The following is a 21,739-nucleotide window of genomic DNA, read 5'->3' on the forward strand; positions in this document are numbered from 1 at the left end:
CTGTAATGATGGGTGAGTTGCTTAAGAACATCACTGACATCTCTCTCAATGCTGTGAGGCACTTAAGAGCATGTTTAGCTCTTGGAGAAAGAAATCAGGGTCAAGGCTCAACCTGCAGTGGTGGCCAGCAGCGATCATCTCTGATCTGTATCCAGATACATAGCCACCCTTTCTTATTCTGACATGTATTAGCAGCTGGGCCAGCTATTGATTTTATATATAGGAACCACTGGAAAATAGCAATCTGCTTCCTAGGGATTGTTCTTGGAAAAAGTTCCTTGCTCTTTCGAAAAAGCATTCCTTCCAAGAAGTTTTGGAAAGGCTCCGAAAATCTTGTGGAAGTTTGACAGTTCCAAACATTTCCACCTGCTCAAATTGTTAGCTTTCCAAAAGGGGACAACAGGAGTGAAAAAAGAAACTGACGTGTCCGGGGAGAGACCAGCTCAGGCTGTAGGACACACTCTCTCTCTCTCTTTCTGTCAGTCTGTGTCTCCATGAGCAAGTTCTTTTGCAAGATCCCCTGGAGCGTCTCCACACGAGAAGCGTTCTTCTGAAAGTAAACCAAAAGAATGCACCGCTTCTTTCGAAATCGCTCTTCCTGTCCCGTTTCAGGAAGACCATCTCTGTAGCATAGACACAGCCTCTGTCTCTCCCCCCCTTAGTTCTGAAAGGAGCCGCTCGCCTCCTACCGTCATTTTGAACCATGTTAGTCATCCCCCGCATGGCTTTCCATTGCAGGCCTTTCCCACAGGCTGAGCGATGAATAACTCACTCTCCCCTGGGGATTCTCTTACGGAGTTTCGGATGGGGCAGATTTCCTTTTGTGTGTCTCCCCACCCAGCAGAAAGGTGGCGAGCAGAGCAGTAAGAATTGTAACGCTCAGGAAGTCCAAATAAAATGGGAGATGAACCCTTCTGCTGGGCTGGAGCACCACTGAACACAATGCTTCCAGGGAAGGTTATTACATCGCACCCAGGCACACTATTGGCCCCAGGGCTTTTATTCAATGTAAATATGTGTGTTCGAGCCAGGCACACACCATCCCCTATGTTCTTTACAGTTCTGTTCTTGCAAGATCATGTTTAGCGAGGAACCTGCATTATGGCCTGGCCGTCTGTAGATTCCTTGTTGACATGTATGTTATACTCTTGCTGGAAAATATTCCCACTGCTCCTTTCTGCTTCCTGTGTCAAGCAAGAGCAGGCTCGTCTGGTTCTACTCCTTGGGAGACCCATCCAGATGCCAAACCCACAACTTTTTTGAGGGGCCTGGAGCCTATGGATGATAAATACGGCTCACTTGGGGTTCCTTCAGGGGTTCCTTACCTTCCCTGAAGCTCTTTCACCCCTTGGCCTGCAGGCTGAGTGAAGGCTCTAGGCCGGGTGCCTGACATCCCTGTGTGCGTCTCCTTCTTTTCCAGATCATCCTGAACTCCATGCACAAATACCAGCCCCGGCTCCACATCGTGAAAGCGGACGAGAACAATGGGTTTGGCTCCAAAAACACGGCCTTCTGCACCCACGTCTTCCCCGAGACGGCGTTCATCGCGGTGACTTCCTACCAAAACCACAAGGTAACCTGGCTGGCCAGCGGGAGCAAGTACCCGGCTGAACACGGGCTTTGTCTGCATTTAGGAGTGCCAAGCGTAGCCGCATTAGCCAATTTGCCACCACTATGTGCAGTGTTCCCCCCGCCCACCCTTGCTCCCTCAGAGCCACACCAGGAGCTAAGAGACTTAGCAGGAGTCATTGGCTAGTCGACACTAGTTGCGTCTGTCTATAGAGGTTACTGTTGGAAGAGATGTTCAGACAAAACTTCTGTCCACGGATCATGTCTACAGCTTGACCTTTCGGAAGGGCCATGTAAATGCAGCAGACTGAAAATGCTAATGATGTGTTGATATGAATATTCAGCACCTCATTTGAATAAGGACAGCCACTCATCACCTCAAAAGTGCTGCTTTTGAAATGCAAGCTCGCCGGCTACATCTACACTTGTATTTCTCTTTCGAAAGAGAAATGCAAATGAGGGAAATTGAAAATGCAAATGAGGCATTGATTTGCATATCTTGTGTTTCATTTTCACACTCTTTTTTTGGGAGAGATTCTTTTGAAAGAAAGAAAACAGTGTAGACCGGGCTCTTTCAAAAATAAACCCCATCTCTGAAAGAAAATAAGAAGAAAGGCTCCTTTGAAGATGGGGTTTATTTTTGAAAGAGCCCCATCTACACTGTTTTCTTCCTTCTGAAAGAATTTCTTCCAAAAGGAGATTATGCAAATGAGGCACCAGATATGTAAATCAGCATCTCATTCGCATTTTTGAGTTCCCTTATTTGCATTCCTCTTTCGGAAGAGGAATACCAGTGTGGACACAGCTGACAAGATCTGGAAGATCGTCTTCTGAAAGATCACTTTTGACCCCCTCTGTTGACAAAAGGGCCCCCAGAGTATCTATATGGCTTTTTTTTTTCTGTCAACAAAATGCATTGTGGCTGCGTCTACACTAGCCCTCTCCTTTCGGAAGAGGCATGGTAATGAGTGCGTTGGGAACATGCTAATGAGGCGCTACTACGAATATGCAGTGCCTCATTAGCATAATGGCGACTGCTCATGTTTCAAAAGTGCCATTTTTGAAATGCTCGCGGCTCTGCTGGTGTAGACAGGGGCCTTTCGACAGGACCCTGGGGATTTTGAAAGCCCATTCTTCCCAAAACCAACGGGGAAGAAGGGGCTGTTGGAGCCTGGGGGGCCTTTCAAAAGGCCCCTGTCTACATGAGCACGATGCAATTCGAAAGTGGCGCTTTTGCAATACGCCCAGCCGTCATTATGCTAATGAGGCACTGCATATTCATGGCAGCGCCTCATTAGCATCTTCTGAAGTGGCTCACTAGCATAGCCCTCTCTCAAGCCAGGGGCTAGTGTAGCCACGGCCTGTGTGTGTAGATGCTTCCTGAGTTTTGTCGACAAAACTCTCCAGTGTACTTGCATCAGCTCGGCTTGTCAGCACCACTGCGTGCAGCGCGGCGCGAGATGGGGAGAGGTAACTGGCTGGGTTGACTCGCTCGGAGGTGAGACGCTAAGGCAGACAGAAGGTTTTATCCCGAACCTGCCGGGGGTGCAGGGCACCAGCCTCCCCGCGGCATCTTTTGCAGGTGTCTCTCTTACCAGCCGGGCAGGCTGTTTTTGGGTCTTGTGCTGAGCCTGGTTCTTGCTGGCACACGCCTCCAGCGCGCAAGGGAGTTGCTTGGCTTAGCCCCTCCTGTCAGGGCTTTCGGGGCCTAGCGAGGGGCCCTGACAGAGGCGAGACCGGCGCTCCCAGAGCAGCAATAGAAAGGCGGGGGCCAAGCAACGCCGCCTCTTCCCGGGGAATCCACGCGGCAGAGACGCGAGCTCGCGCCTGGGGCTGTCCCTCCGCGCGCGCGCTCCTTTGTCTCCACGCCCGCGTTCACCGCGCCGGAGGTCGCGTTTCCCCCATTGGCTCGCGTGCGGCACAGCCCCTGGGCTCGGGGCAGCGCTGGTGGCTCGACCCTGCGCTTTGGAGAGGCTATTCCTGGCCTGGGGAAGTTTTCCAAGGACTGGCTGCGGCAAAGCGCACGTCTTCCCTGCTGGCGAAGTGGTCCTGGTGGTATGATGGGCAGGAGGGAGGGAAGGAGGATTTATTTAAAGTGGGGAGAGGAAGGGATGACAGAAGGTGAAAGGGGGATCCAAGAGTCGATGCATTTTTTGGGAAGATGCGGGTGAGTTTACGAAATAGCAGTCACGGGAAACCATGTCTGCAAGGGCTAAGGGGAGCCTGCATCCTCTAACTCAGTGGTTCTTAACCTGGGGTGCCCAGGGGGGTGCGTGATGCCCTTTCTGGGGGTGTGAGACATGCCAGATTTTTTTTAGAAGGTAACTCATCGAAAACACAAATTAAGCACAGGCACGTAAGTACAACTACTTTGTTTCATCAAACCTATGCTATTATTAACATTATACATTTTTTAACGATTACCGTAATATACAATTACAAAATACTATTATTGTGGTGAGTAATAACATAAAACCATTTTACATATATTTAATACACATTTAAAAGTGTATAGGCCGCTCCGTCTCTAGTTTTGATTTTTGTTAAGGGGTGCGAGAACATATTTGGAGAACCAAAGGGGTGCAGTAAAGGTTAAGAACCACAGCTCTAACTGGAGCCTGCTTATTCTTAATTATTCATGCAAATATGAACTTGTGGCAAGAGACCAGCACTAGATGAGAGGCAAACAGATTATTTGCAAAGCACGGAGGTCGTGTTAAGGTAAAATGAATTTTAAATCCTCTAAAACAAGCCAACTCCTCAGTAAACTGTTTATAAGTTAGGGTGGGGGGGCTTTTAATTACACTGCTGGACGCGTCGAATGGTTTCATTGTGTTTAAAAACTTAAATCATGTGGTTAATTTCCAACCAAGACCGTGTCACTTTAATACTCCGGATAAGTTATGAATGTTTTCCTGGATATGTGGCTACACAACGCCTGAACCACTTAACCATAGTTCACTTTCTCAATCTCTCCGGAATCTCCATCAACCAATTAGATACAAAAACAGCCCTAGGCTTGTGAAGAAAAAGCATCTCACTGTCACTAGGGAGAAAAAGAAAACAGCTCCAAGCCCTTAAAAATAGGAGATGTTGGCACTGGCAAAACAATCACTGCTTGCAAGCTAAGCCAAATCAAGTCCTGGCTAATTTATGGCATAAATTATAACCCCGCTGTGCATGCTATAAAATCTGATTTAACTTCTGGTTATGGGTTCACCTATATTTTATATACAAATAATAGAATATATGGCAATGAAAAGGACAGAATAACCCACATATAATTCCAATGGGAAATGAAACTGAGTTTTTGAGGTCCTAGAATTTACCTGCTCATTGTGGTCTAGATTCAGTTAAGTGTCTTTGTGAGCAAACACCAATAAAATCCAGAGGTTTGGGTAAACTTCCATTGGGAGAGAGGGATTGTAAGTGTTCTAGCTTCTGCTGATAAGGCATGACACCTGTGTATTTGCCTGTCTGGAATACACACACATGTGTGAATGTCCCCTATCAGCACCTCTCTGAGTTCGTTGGACCATTCAAGAACAACTAAATAGTTGTAACTCCAGGATAAAGAACCAATTGAGAAATTATATAACTATGTAATGATCTACCCGAAATGGCATCTCCCTCCAGGGAAGGGAATAAAGTCTGCAGACTGCCCAGCTGAGGTAAGAGCCAGTTTTCCAAGGTCCTGTCCTAGCTGATATTTCAGGGCATTCTGTGTGTGACTGATGAGCAGAGCAATTTAACAGAGTTCATATTACTCTAGAAAGAAAAGGCAAGCCTGTGTGAAAAAGCAGGCACGTTGCATTCACAGTAGGGATTTTCCCTTGTGGATGCGATGTGGCTTGTGGAAATGTATTTTCATAGCACAATGTAAGTATGTTTATTGGGAACACGAGTATTTGTTCAGAGTCACACACATTTGCAGAGTTTGTAGATACCTATAAGTCACACTATTGCACATGTACCTCTACAGCGTACATCCACCCCCCTTCACACACATTTTCAGGACTGTGCTGCAAATGAATGCCTGTATTAGTTGTCAAGGGCTTTTACTACCGAGTTTTTGTTCTTTTTGCTGTGCCTCTAATGCATATCAGAGTTAGAGTACTTATATGTGCTCTTGAAAGACACTGTGATTTCAGATCTGTGGATTTATTTTCACTAGCACTGCTGCAACCCCAGTGTTGGATTTGGTGTTTATTTCCCCTGATATTTTAGGCAGCTTGAAAAGATATTTAAACAAACTGCATCTCTCCTCATGAAATGAGGGTGAAACCATGAAGAGAGTTTTTGTAAGGTTTTCAGAGCAGTTGTCACCAGCTCAGAGGAGACCCCCCCCATTTCTACTCCCACCCCAGAAATATTTACAAGTTAAAATAGGTCACATGCCCATTTCATTTCCTTGCCCTTTGCACAATGGATGCATGCAATCAGGTTGATTCCCAAATATTAAACTTCCCCCACAGTTAAGGGCTATTTTGCTGCCGTTTAAATCATTGTGTTAGTCGCTTATATTTATTAGGTACTGGCTTTCTGGGTAGGACCAGGAAATGAACCCTAATAGACAGAAATAATTAAAGTTCTGCCCTCATGAGAGTTCTTTCCAAAGCAAGAATTCTCAACAATTATTCTCATTAATTTTTACAACCTACTGCCCCCTAGCTGGACCCAGGCTTTATATTGGCTTTCCCACCTCAGGATATCCGGTTTTATGCTTATTTTTTTGTAAGTTATTTAACATGCCTTATAGTCCAGATCCTTCAAATACAGCACTGGGAAAGACCAGCCCTAGCTAAACAGACAGTACCTACACAGATATGCTCCAGTGCGTAGAAATGCACAGAGGACAATGCATAAACATCCATTGTAGCACCATGTCATTAGATAAGTTCTAAATGTGTGTCATAAGGGTTTGTTTATATGTCTCACTTATGTGCGTATATGTGTATGACACACAAGAACCTCTATTAAAAGAACGCTGCAATCTTAATGGAGTCAAGCGCTCAATGGTCAGGAAATGCCACCAAAAAGATTCCCTGGGTAATCTTAAGTTGGCTTCCATGTGTTTATGCATATTGGACAGTCTCCAATTGCATGAGCACGACTATTTTCTTCACCTGGCCCTTGCCTCTTTTAGTGACCAGAATGGATGGTGCTCAGTTTTCAGCAGCTAGTCAATATTTTGTTTAATGCTAATTGTTTATTATGTAGCCCTTGGCCTTGTTGACTGCGCACTGTTCACATCTACCTTTGAAGAGGGGATTACTGATTTTCTCGTGGCATTCAGCGTTACAATATCTGAAAGGTTCACACACATTTATCTACCTTCAAATCACCCCTGAGAGGTGAAGAGCTCATGTGATCTTCAGTTTCTGGATCGGAAGTGAAGGGGGAGAGAGATGCTCACTGAGTTTTGGGTGCCCAATTTGGGGTGCTTAGGACAAGGGTTTTCAGAGTGTTTCAGACAGTGTTTACCATCACGTGCTCAAAGTGCAGCAATTCTGAGGTCCCACCCCAGGGTCTCAAGTCAGGCCCCAAAAAGTGAGCAACATACAGTTAGTGACTCCCTATGGAAAGGCTTGTTTAAGGGACTCACCTGGCATCGCATAGGATCTCTATGGCAGAGGTAGGGACAGGATTTATTTCTCTGGTGTGGCATTCACCCCCCATAACCTGAGAGCATCTTTTCTATTCTCGCAATCCTCTGCCTCCTTTCAACTTCAGCTACAATGGAGGCCAGGAGGCCAACCCTTACTCATCGCTAGAGGAGCATGCTTCCTGTGAATTGGAACCTATGGCAAAAATAGCATATGAGCACATAGGTTGCCAGCAAGCTTGAAGACTGTGGCTTTACCTCACAGACCTCTGCCACTTGAACTACTGGAGTAACTGATAGAAGTAGTAGGTTATCATCCTCTATGGGGACCAGCACAAGGAGGGGATGAGAGACACATTTTACCAGCAGGTTTAATGGACATTTGCTGACAGCAGAGGACTGGTGAGACTCAAATCTTGAGTTTCATTTTGGGCTCTGGAAGAGAGTGAGCTCAGCTGAGCAAACTCTGTGTACAAACATTCGAGGCTTGACTCCCCATCTGTCACATCCCCCCCAGTCTGTCCCAGTCCTGTCTCTATGCACCTCTGGTTCCTTATTCCAGTCTTTTCAACAGCCTAGTCCCAGTGTCCTCTCCTCATCCCAGACCCAGTCTCCTTGTCCAGCCAGTCCTAGTCTCACTTCAGGTTCACTGTATGAGTCTCTGTTCTCTGACCCGCCCAGACCCAGTCTCCATACTCAGTCAGCCCTAGTTCTTTTGTCCTGGCTCCTCATCCTATGTGTCTCTCTCCCAGTCATAGACCTGGAAGGAACCTCAAGAGGTCAAATTCATTCCAGGATTAGTCTCCCACCTAGTCCCTACTCCTAGTCTCCCACCCTGGGTTCTTCATCCAATCTCTTCCCAGACCCTCCTAGCCACTCCCATCCCTGCTCAGTTGTCCCAGTCATGTTGCCCAGAATCGGTTTCTTTTCTACACCCCTGACTCCTTGTTACATCAGTTTATCGTCCCTCTGCAATGCTGGTCCCGCCCAACTAGTTGCTAGTCCCCATCTCCTTGTCCAGCCAATCCAGTCCCCATCTCATTTTCCTTAGGCCCAGTTGTCATCCCCAGCCAGTCTGAGTGTCCCTCCACCCCCTCCAATTGTAGTGCCACCAGATTCCTTTCCCCAATGTACTGCTTCCCCTCCTCCCCCACAGCTTCAGGCTGTGTTCTCTCAATGTTTGAACCAACCAGTTTCCTCTCCACATTGCCTGCGTACCCGCAGGGATGTCACAGAGAGCAGTGGATGACTGGTTGCTTAGCCTCAGCTCCTGTACCCAGCTCCACCCTGGCCTCCAGCAGCCTCAAACAGTAACAGCTCAGTCTGGTACTCTGGGCTAGAGAATACTCAGGGGAAGTCTACACTGCGAAATGAAGTCAACCTAAGCTATGCCAAAATCCAGCCACCCCAGTCAAGGGCCACATAAAAGTGTAAAGAAACAAAACCCTCACTACCCCTCACTGACGTGGCCCCTGACTGAGATACCTTGCTCCCCTCATGCCACAGTCCCACTGCTGAGGGATTGGGATGGGTATCGGGGTGGGGGATCAAGGTTCAGGGCTTGCCCCAGGCCAGATTAACTTTTCTGAGGGTCTGGGGTGGGACCAAAAATAAGGGGATCAAGGTTCAGTGTGTGGGAGGTAGCTGCTAAGGAGCAGGCTGAGGTGTGGAGTGGGAGTGGCAGAGGGAGGGTGCAGGAAGAGGCTGAGGTCCCAGAATGGGATGGGTGGTCTGGACAGGTGGTAGAGTCTGGACAGGAGTAGGCTAGTGGAGTGGGGTCTGGGTGGGAGATAAGATGCAGGAGGGGGTGCAGGATGGGGATGGTGTGGGGAGTCTGGATGTGGTGTAGAAGCAGGTGGGGGGCTGTGTTGGAAGGGAGCATGATGATGGGGGAGCTCTTACATGGCACTTCTCTGCATCGCATTGCTCCAGCCAGGGGTACGTGGAGTTGACAGAGCATAAAACGCTTCTTTCCCCAGCCAGGCAGAGCCCATGGCCTGATTTGCCCTTGGCTTGCCTGGCTCCAACCTGTGAGCTAGTACTCCTAACTTGCAGGGAGGCCCGTGTGGCTGGAGTGCCAGTCCAGTCTCCCTGCTGGGATCGGGGAGAGAGTGAGCCCCAAGACTTGCAGGCTGGATCCAGACAAACCATAGGTTCCCAACCCCTGATGTAGGGCATTGTGGGACACCTTCTGAAAAGGTAGCAACAGTCAATGTAAGCACTGCAGCGTGCACACTGATACGGCATTGGCCCAAGTTCCACGCCTCTCACAGAAATGGAATTAAGTGGGTGAAGCAGATAAGTTACATTGGTGGGAGCTACATTTTAGTATAGACACTTACCGAGTTAGGGTGGGTGGAGTTTTGTCACGGAAGATGGAAACTTCAGATTTGAACTGTTAAATTCAAAAAAAGTCTCTCACAAACCCACGCAAACTGCATTTTCCCCAAAGGCATAAAACCTGACAAATTTGGGTCGATTTTCCGCGTGACAGAGAAAGGTATCTCCCTGTCCCAAAGGATGGCCTCATGCAAAATTTTTGAGACCCTGCTCCATAATGTTAGGAGGCCTTGGAACTATTCAGAGAAAAGATTTCCAGATTTTTAAACATGGCTAACGTTATAGTGGCTGAAACATTAAACAAATAATTCAGGCCACGGAAGACGCATGGCCTGGAAAATGTCAGTGTTAAAGGTCAAAGTTTGGTGGAACAACCAAAATAGGGTTTTGTAGTGAGTAATGTTGGGAAACCTTAATAGGCTGCACCATACATAATGGATCTAAAACTTTACATCTCTAAAATATGAGTACATAAATGTATATATATTTCCATTTTTTCTATCAAACATTATGTAAATTGAATGTTACCATTATGGACACATTTTTCAGGTGACCCTTTATATGCAAGCTCCCTCTATAGCCTCTGTTCAGAACTTCTTCATGCCTACTTTATTATTATAAGATGTGAAAAAGCAAAGATCAATCCATAGACGAGGTGGGAAGTTTGACATTCCTGAAGCAATACAGTATTTTAAACCCTGTATGTTTTTATTGCATCCATATTGTATAATGCTGCCCTGGGCATTCTGACTTTATGGGAGCTGCTTTTACTTCTTATAAAATGATATAATTGGCTAAATCATTTAGAAAGTGAGAAAAAATCTATCACAGTCAGTGGCAACTAGATTGAGTTTCATTAAGCCAAAATGGTTCAGAAAAAATTTATTTGCACGTTTATTTGTTTTCATCTAGGAAAAAAATCTGTTGCAAGTCAGGCTAAAATGAACCAAACAAATATCAGGCTGTTTAAAATAAAACTTCCTGTAAAGTGTGCTTTTAATGCCCTAAAGAACTAGGATCTGATTCAGTGTCCATTGAAGAAGATGGAAAGACTCCTTTTGACCTCAGTGGGCATTAGATCAGGCTCCTAACAAGGTTTTTTTTAAAGAAGAATACACAATAGCTACGTCTAAACTAGAGAGTTTTGTCAACAACACCCTGCTTTTGTCGTCAAAGCTCGCGGCGTGTCCACATTAAAAATACCTTCTGTTGACATACTGTCGACAGAACTCTGCACTTCTGTCGACAGCCTTCTCCCTCTCCCTGGCGGGGCAGAACACCTTTCTCAACAGAACCCGTCGACAAAAGAGCCATGTGGATGCTTCAGGGGGGGCTCTCTATTGACAGACAGGGCTTCCGGCCATCAGGCAGCCCTGTCTGCTGTGCTTCTGCTCAGCTGTTCTGTCTAGAGCATGGCCGGGCATTCTGGCCACTCTCTGTTGACAGAGTGGATCGACAACAGTGAGCCATTTTCTTACGTGGCCGCGACCTGTTGACAGAAGTTTTGTCGGAAGGCGTCTTCTGGCAGTAGCTTCTGTCAACAGATCGCTGTAGTGTAGACATAGCCAATGCGGGCTGAACTTCTCTGAGGGCCCAAATCTGTGAACGCATAATAATCACTGCTCATGTGAGCTGTCCCATTGTAGGCTGTGGGATGACTCTGATTCACATGCTTAAATGCTTGCACAGTGGCGCTCTGAGGCTACAGCTAAACTAGTGAGTTTTGCTGGCAAAACCCCGGTTTTGTTGAGAAAACTCATGCAGCTTCTACACTGAAAATGTGTTTTGTCAACATATGGTTGACAGAACCTGGCACTTTTGCCGACAGCCTTCAGCCTCTCCTCCGTGAGGCAGACTGCCTTTCTTGAACGACTCCGTTGATAAAAAAGCTGTGTGGTTGATCTGGGGTTGGGGGGAGCTTCTTTCAACAGACAGGGCTTCCAGGACACTGGGCAGCCCCGTCTGCTGTGCTTGTGGTGTGCTGTTTTGTCGAGAGAGAGGCTGGTCAGTCGGGCTGCTCTGTCTACAGAGCAGATTGCTCTTTCTCTCCACTTTGGTGTACGGCCACACTCTGTTGACAGATGTTTGGTCAGAAAATCTCTTCTGAGGGAAACATCTCTCAACAGATGCTACTAGTGTAGTGGTAGCCTTAATATTTTCATGGAAATTTTGAGTAACGAGCATATGTTTGTGTGTGCTTCTTGGTGTTAGAGCTGTAAACAGTAACTTATGAAAGAACTTGACTCACTCCAACAACTCTTCCCATTGTGTTTGCTGAGCAAGAACTATTCACATGAGCATAATTTGTAGAACTCAAGTAAATAGAACAAACTATAAAAAGTGAATAAAGTTAATTCCTTATGTTGCCTCTATCTTCCAAGGAGAAATGTTCAAGTAACTTTCCTCTTCTCACACTATATGTCTGGATGTCTAGTTATCCATGTATTTTTATTACAGACTAGTTTGTCACACAGCTGGGCAATAGCTTAGAAAGTTAAGTGGCTCAAACAGGTTGTAATTTGTCTTTGATAATCTGAAATAACTGATAAAACAGCAGTACATTTGCTGCATTAGGCCCCAATTTAATGAGAATTCACGTGAGACTGTGATTCTGGACCCCAATGTAAGATCAAGACCTTAATCAGGAAAAAACGAGCAAATTAATCAAATGGCTCTAAAAAGATGGAAAGAGTAAGAACACAGTAATACCAATAGAGTGAATTCATGAGCTCACTGAAAGCAATGGGAATTCAGCCCCTGACTTCCACAGAGCCTGGTTTTCGTCCTTGGAGTCTTGCACAGACTTACGTGCTAAACTTTATACATACGAGCTGTTCCACAGAACCCAAGTGGAATGACTATTCACCTGTAAAATTAAATAAGAGAAGAAGCAGTGAATACTTAGAATCAGGAGACCTAGACTCTGCTCTCAGGGCCACCCTTGTCAGCTTGTGCTACCTTGAGCAAAAAGGGTCAGTTTCCTCAGGTATAAAATGGGAATATTACCCGACTTTGTAACATGCCGCATTAAACATAAAGGAGGGAACTCTTAATTCAGTCAAGCAAGGTCTACCCAGGCCAGTTAGTGCACAACACCTGGGCGTGCTTGAGAATTAACATCCCACGCCATGTAGACAAGCCCTAAGATGAAAGGCGCTGTGGTTGTCTGTTGATAGAACTAAGGTGAAAAAATTCTATTGACTTCAGTTATGTCTGATCAGACATGTAAAATAATGTGACAATGGGTTCATACTCTGAGTTCTTTAGGTGCCTGTACAATATCACATATTACTTCAAACCCAAATATAATACAATTATATGAGAAAGGGCTAATTTTGGTAAGCCCTCATGTCTGTAAGTGTCTTTACTAACATAGTTTTATCATAAGGGTAGCAGAATAAATCCTAAAGCTCAAGGGCGGTTGATTGAGGACTCCTTGTCAGCCCAGAGACCTCTAATTTTAGGGAGCTGGATTTGTAATGGCTGATACTTTGGAGTAGCGACAAAATACTCATGATAAACCACTTCTGGTTCCTTCCTTCAGATCACCCAGCTAAAGATTGAAAACAATCCCTTTGCTAAAGGATTCCGAGGTAGTGATGATATGGAGCTACACAGAATGTCAAGAATGCAAAGGTAAAATATTTGTCCAGGCAGCATGAAAATATTCATTGTCATTGCAGCAATTTGCCTCACACTATTACTGTAGTTTGTATTTAATTCAATCCTCAATCCTGCAAACATTTATGTATATGCTGAATTGGATGAAAAGGCCCAGGGAGACTGAAAACAAAAAAGGCTAAGCGGGGACTTGATCATGATTTAGAAGTGTCTACCTGGGGAGAAGACCTCTGATGTCTGGGATCTTTAATCTACCTGACAAAGTTGAACAGGAGCCAATGGCTGGAGGTTTAAGTCAGGCGAATTCAGACTAGAAATAAGGTGCAATTTTTACTCCTGAAGATAATTAACCACCGGAGGAGGCTCTTTGGCCTGTATTATGCAGGAGTTCAGACCAGAAGATCACAATGGTCCCTTTTAGCCTTAAAAATCTAAGAATCTTGGAATTTCATTCATTCCATTGCACTCAGAACTCTTAGGCATAAAGTTATTCACATGTGGCTAGTGTTGGCAGTATCAGGACCATCATGGCTATGGCAACCATATAGCTGTACGACCAGTAATGTCTGTGATGCTGCAAACGCGCTGACGGACCTTACTCACCTGCAAAGCTGCTCAGATGTGCCAGGTTTGCAGGCTTAAGTCTAATAGAGCCAAAAATAAAAAGTCACCTTCTTCTTTTCCATATCCACCGTTGCGATTATCAGACTGTGTCCTGTGATAATCTTTCTAACAGCTACACAGATCAAAATGAAGTAGGTTTTCCTTCCTTAATACCCGCTTCTTTTAAAAGCCCTGACAAGTTGTTGCTGTTCTGTTACCCCGTAGCTTTTGTGAATGGCTAGTCTTGACACTTTACATTTATTACTATTTTTCCATGGGGTGGAACATGGTAAAGACTATTCGAAAAACTTCATACCATATAGAAATCATGGCACACAGCCAGGCTGAGATGCTGTTAAAATGAGTCAATGGTTTTATGCAATCCTGTGGTTGTGGTTGTTTTAGTGAAAAGAAACTCTTGGAAATACAACCGTTGGGAAGTGGAACACTGTAGTTGAAAGGTTTAAGATACACAGAGCCAATGCTGCAGAATATTTTCTGATGCTTAGTGTGTTTCCTAAACAGCTTACTATATGGCAGAAGATATATAAAAAGTTCTTTACACTTTCACAAAGAAGTTGTTTTTGACATAAGATTGCTATTTTGAATGAAGAGTAATTCGGGTAGTAAAGGAAAATACAAGACGGAGAAGTGACTTGACTTTTCTGGTCTGTGGATGCATAAAACAGTTATTAAAATAGATGGGCCTGATGCGTAGCTGTGGTAAATGGATACAGCTTCATTGACTTCAGCTGAGTAGCAACCAGCCATGCCGGCAGAGATATGGCTGAATCTTTAATGCTGCTACTTATTATAAAAAAGGAGCTGAAAATATGTAAAAATAGACTAGAAATCAGTGACCTATGATCCTCCTAGGTTAATGAAAATCTCATTGTGTAATGTAGTCATGGATATAATTAATTGGTCACCTTGAAGGAAAGTCAGTGTTGTCTTCTCCTAGCTAGATCTTGGTTCTGTTTTATTTTAAATATGCGCCTGTGGTTATTGCAGAAGGGTATCTAATGTACAGCAAGTCCACTAGATCCAAAACACAGTTTGCAAAGCCCCAGTGACACACAGGGCAAATGAGGATTTGCTTAAGGATTCTTGGTTCCATTCTAACACTTGTGAAGTTGGGCTGAGTTTTGACATTAAGTTCAATAGGAGCAGTAGGTCTGTGAGAACATCCCTCTGGCTGCCTTCCTTTCTGCATGGCACCTCCATCCGTTTGGTCTCCTCCGAATACACAGGAGAAGTGAGCATATAGGCCTGAGCAAGTAAAAGACATCAGTCAACTGGGTGATCCAATCAACACTTTTCAAAGGCAGGTAACTCAGGTGTCCAGTGAGATCCAAATTCACAGGCCTCTGATACAGACGTGTCTTCCCCTCCATGAGCAACAGGACTGTTCGTGGTCATGCGAGTGGCATACGTACTTTAAGGCTGGGTCTACACAGCAGTCTCACAATTGTCAATGGCATAAGTGGCTGGCGACAGAGGGGGGTTTTGTTGGCAGAAGCACATCTACATGGCCTGTTTACTGTCGGTGGCAGCTTCTGCCGGCAGAGCGATCTCACGCGGCGATGCTAATTAGCTGTGTGATTATTCTAATGAGTGGCCATTTGCATTTGCAAGACTACTCATGAGCATGAAGCTGCTGGCAATACTCCTCCACGTACACCCAGCCTACGAGTACATACCTTGTGAGCTTTGGTTTGTGAGATCAACTCTGTTATTTTCAGAGTAAGAAGAAAGTGTGTGCGTGTGAGCTTGTTTGCTTGTTGGGTTAATGCTGAAATTTAAAATCTATTCAAGTGAAAACACCTCATTTTAATGGGTGGGAATTTTTGGCAAACTATTTCTTTCACATTCATACTTCTGAGCCCCCCCGGAGGGGATCTTTGGTGCACATTTTGTCCTCCATCTCCCTGTGCCAATGAGAATTAAGGTTGGAAATTAAGGGCGGAATGTTCTGCAGCAATCCACAGCTGGTGAAAGTAAGCAGAGGTATCCGCAGCACATCCCAGAGTAGAATTTTGCCCTTAAACTTCTCCAGGCATGAGCTAATGGAGGTGTATTCATAAATGATTTTGGAGGGGAAGGGCCCTATGCAAAGAGTTCAGATTTGTGAATCGGTGGCTGGTAGAACAGAGAGAGGGAAGAGAGTCTGAGAGTTCAGGACTGAAGCAGAATAAAGAATGCTTTTAAGTCCTCTGATTTTGAATCTTTTGCTGAGCACCTGCAGCTCTTGTTGATGTCAAATGGAATCAGAGGTGGTCAGCGCATCTGAAAATCAAGTCCTAATTGCCATTCACACTGATGCAGTTGGTTTTACTTTTACACTTGTGAAGCTCTTGTTTGGAGAAAAGATTATATGAAAGCAAAGCTTTCAGTGACTTAAATGGGTATCACTGGCCTTTGCAATGTGTGACAAAGATCTAGAATGGGACGTATAACAAAAAACCCACAATAGAAAACGTTGGCCTTATGTAGGTTCTCTCTAATGGAGACAGAGGGCCCTATTTTGCTTTCTTCAGTGTAAATCGAGAGTTATTCCATTGCCTTCAAAGGTCAGTACATGGATATATGTTGGTGTTACCAAAAGCAGAATCTGGTCCAACAGCTATCATGGAAGTATCCAGATTTTACCTTTCCAGAACAGTTTTCCGAGCTAAATGGGGAGAAGCCCCTTAGTTTGTCAGGGTGGTGCTCAATGCAGATCAAAGAGGAAGTGCCATGATTCCCGACTGGCACAGCTGAGGCATGTGCTGGTGGAATGGTGGGTGAATCCATGGATACACCAAGAAGTGCCTGCTCAGAACAGCACACTAATAGCAAATCTCTTCGCTAGGTCCAACATGCTTAAAGCAACTGGGTTTTGTTCCATTGCGAGGTATTTGTTGTCTTCTTACCGTTGCAATGCTACGTGCATTTTCGCTTCCCAGGCTCTGTCTCCATGAAAACTCTCAGTTCCATCTTAGACATCGCCTAACAGAAAGACCCCCAATTAAGGGTTAGTATTATCACCCCAGGGGAGAACATGTTGTTCAGTTCCTTCTCTGCCAGATTGATGCCAATAGAAGGTTGCCTGGGTCAGGAATGAATTGAAAACTGAGGGCCTGATGCATATCGTTCATTGATTTCAGTGGGCTGTGGATCAGTCCAGAGTAAGCGGAACAGATGAACCCTTCCAACGCACTCTGCAGCTAGCAGGATAAGAGTTACCCCAATCTCCATGAGGAAGGGATGGTATTGCAGATGCTTCCTCCACTACTCTGGTGCTCATAGTTACAGGGCAACCACCAGAAACACAACACTTCCAGAAGGACACCAGAATGTCAATGCTAATCAATACTGACCTCACTTTTCCAGAGTACCTTCCTATTCTTCTGAGCCTCCCTATACACACTTGCAGCAATGGTTAAGACTAGATATTTAGCTTGGAAGCATTAGCTCTAAAGAGTTGGCATCAGTGCAATCAGCTGAGTTGGGGGCAGGACCTCCTCTGCCCCAGCTTTTTGCCATTCCATTGAGCTGTTACCTTAGTACAGCTCTAGGTCTCCTGTACTCTCCATTCTGGTTCCTAAGAACAGCCATACCGCATCAGAGCGAAGGTCTAGCCAGCACAGTGTCCTGTGTTCTGACTCTGGCCAGTGCAGGTATTTCAGAGGGAATGAGCAGAACAGACAATGCCTACTCGCAGCTTCTGGCTAACAGAGGCTAGTGTCCCCCCTCCTCCCCCATTGCAAAGCCCCCGCCCCCCTAGCCGGATTCCCCCTCCCTCCATTAAGTTATACTTCTGGTATCAGGTGTAGCTGCTACCCCCACCTGTCCAAAATGGCCTCATTAAATCACCCCTCAAGATAGGGGAGAGACAGGATATTGGATAGTGATGTGGAGCTGGAATAGAGCAGCCCTACGATGCCTCCAGAACTTTGGTTTATTTTATCCTGTAGTTCACTCACTCTGCAGCTTCCTATGGCATTGACCTGATGGCTGAGGGAGATGGGGTGTTGAAGGAGGTCATCTGGCGAGGTAGAGCTGTGTGTCAGCTTCTTTTCCTCTGACTTGCCTCAAAATGTAGATGAACTAAATTCAGGGGTCCAGGGCACTCTCCCAAGAGTTTGCTTTTTAATTATGTGGTATGGTAAAGCAAGCAAATGTATTAAAATGAATGCAAATTTACACTCTACAGGCTTTTGGAGGGATTGGTATGTTAATAAAGTTCTCTCTTCCTTTTTTGCATCAGTTGTGTTTCAGCTGCATCCCTCTCCTGACCCTTGTTCCCAGCAGTAAACAAAAACTTGTCTGAAAATCAAACACTTTTGTGCCAAATATATTTATCTACCGTGAGGTCCATCCTCAGTTTTGACTCTGAAGCAGCAGAGGGATTATCATACTAAAAACATAAGCATTCTGGCCAAGGTAGACGATCAGGCTAGAAGTAGAGAGACCATGACACGTCTGAAAGAGTAAAGGGTCTTGGCTAACTTTTCCATTCAATAAAACCATTCCTGGGTGTCCAAGGCTGCATGGGAGTGATAAGTCAGTAGATATGAACTGTTGGGTTTGGGGTATGAACTCATCTCCTTTAACTCGGGAATGTAGGACATCCCAGACTGGATCAGACCCAAGGTCCATCTAGCTCAGTATTCTGTTGGACACTGTCCAGCAACAAGTGCTTTTGAGGTAAGCATAAGTAGATATGGAATAATTTGTCCTACAGCAGGTCTCATCCTGATCTCTATTAGAGACTTATTTAAGCCCTAAAGCGTGAGGGTTTAATCTCCCTTTCAAACTTCTATTTTAATAAATTAGGGTAAATCCAGGTGGTCTTGGTAGTTGTGGCCTTGTTGCCTGCTCAGGGCAGCTTGTGTGTATGAGGCACTTTATAAAACTGAATATTACTTACATGATATGCCAGTTGCTTGGCTTCATGCAAGTGGGGTGTGGTGCTTGCCGGGGTCAGCAGGGCACCATGACACCCACATGGCGAGGTTTCAGGGTGATTCAGTTTCAGTTCGCAAAAAAATCAATTTACGCTTTTTTGACTTTCAGGCCGCGTCTACACGTGCACGCTACTTCGAAGTAGCGGCGCCAACTTCGAAATAGCACCCATCACGGCTACACGTGTTGGGCGCTATTTTGAAGTTGAAATCGACGTTAGGCGGCGAGACGTCGAAGTCGCTAACCCCATGAGGGGATGGGAATAGCGCCCTACTTCGAAGTTGAACGTTGAAGTTGGGCACGTGTAGACGATCCGCGTCCCGCAACATCGAAATAGCGGGGTCCGCCATGGCGGCCATCAGCTGAGGGGTTGAGAGACGCTCTCTTTCCAGCCCCTGCGGGGCTCTATGGTCACCGTGTGCAGCAGCCCTTAGCCCAGGGCTTCTGGCTGCTGCTGCGGCAGCTGGGGATCCATGCTGCATGCACAGGGTCTGCAACCAGTTGTCGGCTCTGTGGATCTTGTGTTGTTTAGTGCAGCTGTGTCTGGGAGGGGCCCTTTAAGGGAGCGACTTGCTGTTGAGTCCGCCCTGTGACCCTGTCTGCAGCTGTTCCTGGCACCCTTATTTCGATGTGTGCTACTTTGGCGTGTAGACGTTCCCTCGCAGCGCCTATTTTGATGTGGTGCTGCCCAACGTCGAAGTTGAACGTCAATGTTGCCAGCCCTGGAGGACGTGTAGACGTTATTCATCGAAATAAACTATTTCAATGTAGCGTGCACGTGTAGACGTAGCCTCAGTGTTGCAAGCTTTGCTGGAGAGCTTAAAAAATTAAGTGTGCTCCTTCTGCTACCTAAACCCTCAAGAGCAAACAACTTCTGGGCCTCCTCCTAGCAATAGAGTATGACCTTAAAGCTGCTCAAAAGCTGTAAGAGAGGATCTTCCCAGTACTGTTGAATTTTGGACTTAGTAAAGTGGTCGTATCTGATTTTTCTGAGCAAAGGGAGCCATAGAGGGGACAAGAGCTTGAGGTGCTGTTAATTTCCACTGAGTGGAACATTTTTTAGGCACCATATCACCTGTGCTGACCTAGAGCAGCCTTTTGGCTGCTCTAACTTGCACCAGTGGCTAGTTTGGGTCTCCGGATGGCTCATTGTAAATGGAAGCATAAATATCTTTGCCTCTTCCTTGCTCAGCAGCAGCATGGTTGAGGTTTGTGGCCTCTGAGCCAGCCTTTCAAATACACCAGCATCCAACTTGTGGGTATATATTCATGCAGTTTTCATTGCAGGTGCATAGGCTGAGCAGAGTGTCAGTGGAAGGACTATATACATCCTCACCTAAACCCTATCTCACTTAACCCCTGTTTTCAGATATAAGTAATGCATATGCTTTAGAATTACATTTTGTACAATCAGGAATTTCATCCACTAATTTGTGTGCATGCACACCCTCAAGTCAAAACAAAAAAGCAGTAAAGTAGCACATTAAAGACAAAAAAAATAATTTACTGGGAGAGCTTTCATGGGACAGACCCACTTCTTCACACCATAATGATACCAGAACAGACTCAATACCAGACAATAGCCATACCAGAACAGACTCAACCAAGGTTCTCTGTGCCTTAAATATTGAGTCTGTTCTGGTATGGGTTTGGTCTGAAGAAGTGGGTCTATCCCACGAAAGCTCACCTAATAAATTATTTTGTTAGTCTTTAAAGTGCTACTGGACTGCTTTTTTGTTTCGATAGTATATAGACTAGCACGGCTTTCTCTCTGTTACTACCCTGAAGTCAGTTTGTGTGTGCACATTGAAGCTGCCATGAAGAATGCCTGCCACGCGTGCACGCGCACACACATGCGCACACACACACAGAGGAAATCTTAGCCCCCTGCAAACAAAATCTAGCTGTAACAATTCTCTGATTGTGCAGGAGGCACATTGGAAAGCAGCCTAGTCACCCATAGCTGCATTAGCTTTGCACTGATGGCATAAGGGTTTTTTTGATCTGGTTGTTTTTGGCCAGTAAAATTGGGAGATGCAATTCAGAGACACGTAGGGAGAAGGGATGTAGAACAAGAAGCTGCAATTTTTACAGATTCGCTTTTCTGACTCTTAAACGCCCATAATTAGCATAGCGAGTTTTGGATCAAAAAAGCACATTTGGTGTGTAGATGCTCCACGCGTTCTTTCGATAAGGGGACAGATTTTCTGAAAGAAAATGCTCATGTAGATGCAGCCCAGGAGAGGTTGCTCCAGACCCTCAGGCCGCTTTGTGTGTCTCCTGTCCTGACGTTTCCACTTCAGAGGGTACGTCAGGACTAACTCTCCACACAGGCTTTCTCCCTGACCTTCTCCCCTTGCCCCATTCCTTCTGCTAATCCTAAAGCATGACTGGAAAACTCTTTCCCGCAGCTCCCATGTCACCCAGACATCCCTTTTGCTAGAGTCACCACCCAGCTTCTTCCCCAGGTGGGCTTCATCTTTAAGTAAGCCAGGCCCTCCCAACAGGCGCAGCCAGGCAGTATAATTAACCCTTTCATTGCCTAAGCATCCTTACTTGGTGCTCGGGACTAGCGTGGTAACATTCCTCGTGACGTCAGCGGGCTCCGTGTCTGAATGAGGACCTTAGGGTTGGGTCTTCTGAGCATGCAACTGCTTTTACTAGAAATGAGCAAATAATAATAGATCATTTCCCCCTTGTCTCTATACCCCCAAATGTCTCCCCTTTTCTAGTCCTACGCAGAACAGCTGGACATTTTCTCTGACTCTCTAAAGTCCCGGAGGGTTGTTGCTGAGTAGTTTTGTGGTAAGGATTTGGTATTTAAAATGAGCTGATTTGACAAGGCACGTTGGAAATGTGGCAAGTTCCCTACTCTGCACCCAACCAGCCTGGCCACCATGGCCATGTCTGCACAGCCCTGAATTATAGCACTAATGAGGTTTCTAGAAATTGCAAATGGTTTCTCATTTGCACGCTCATGTGGCTAATTAGCATAGCCGCTCAAGATTTCACTCTCGGCAGAGGGGGCTGCCGGCATCAAGAGGCTGTGTGGAT

At 45.6% G+C, this 21,739-nt stretch overlaps 1 protein-coding gene across 3 annotated transcripts in view; it reads left to right on the forward strand.

Moving 5' to 3' along the window:
- Positions 1-21,739, forward strand: part of TBX5 (T-box transcription factor 5) — a 91,895-nt gene that overhangs the window by 49,678 nt on the left and 20,478 nt on the right. For 2 of the 3 annotated variants that reach the window (XM_075012395.1, XM_075012393.1), the window contains exons 6-7: positions 1,421-1,573; positions 13,059-13,150. In XM_075012395.1, the coding sequence (XP_074868496.1) occupies positions 1,421-1,573; positions 13,059-13,150 (245 nt within the window). The remainder of the gene's footprint in view (positions 1-1,420; positions 1,574-13,058; positions 13,151-21,739) is intronic. The other variant, XM_075012394.1, reaches the window with a different exon arrangement.

This window comes from Carettochelys insculpta, chromosome 18 (genome assembly GCF_033958435.1).
Source record: "Carettochelys insculpta isolate YL-2023 chromosome 18, ASM3395843v1, whole genome shotgun sequence".
In the NCBI taxonomy this organism is placed as follows: domain Eukaryota; kingdom Metazoa; phylum Chordata; order Testudines; family Carettochelyidae; genus Carettochelys; species Carettochelys insculpta.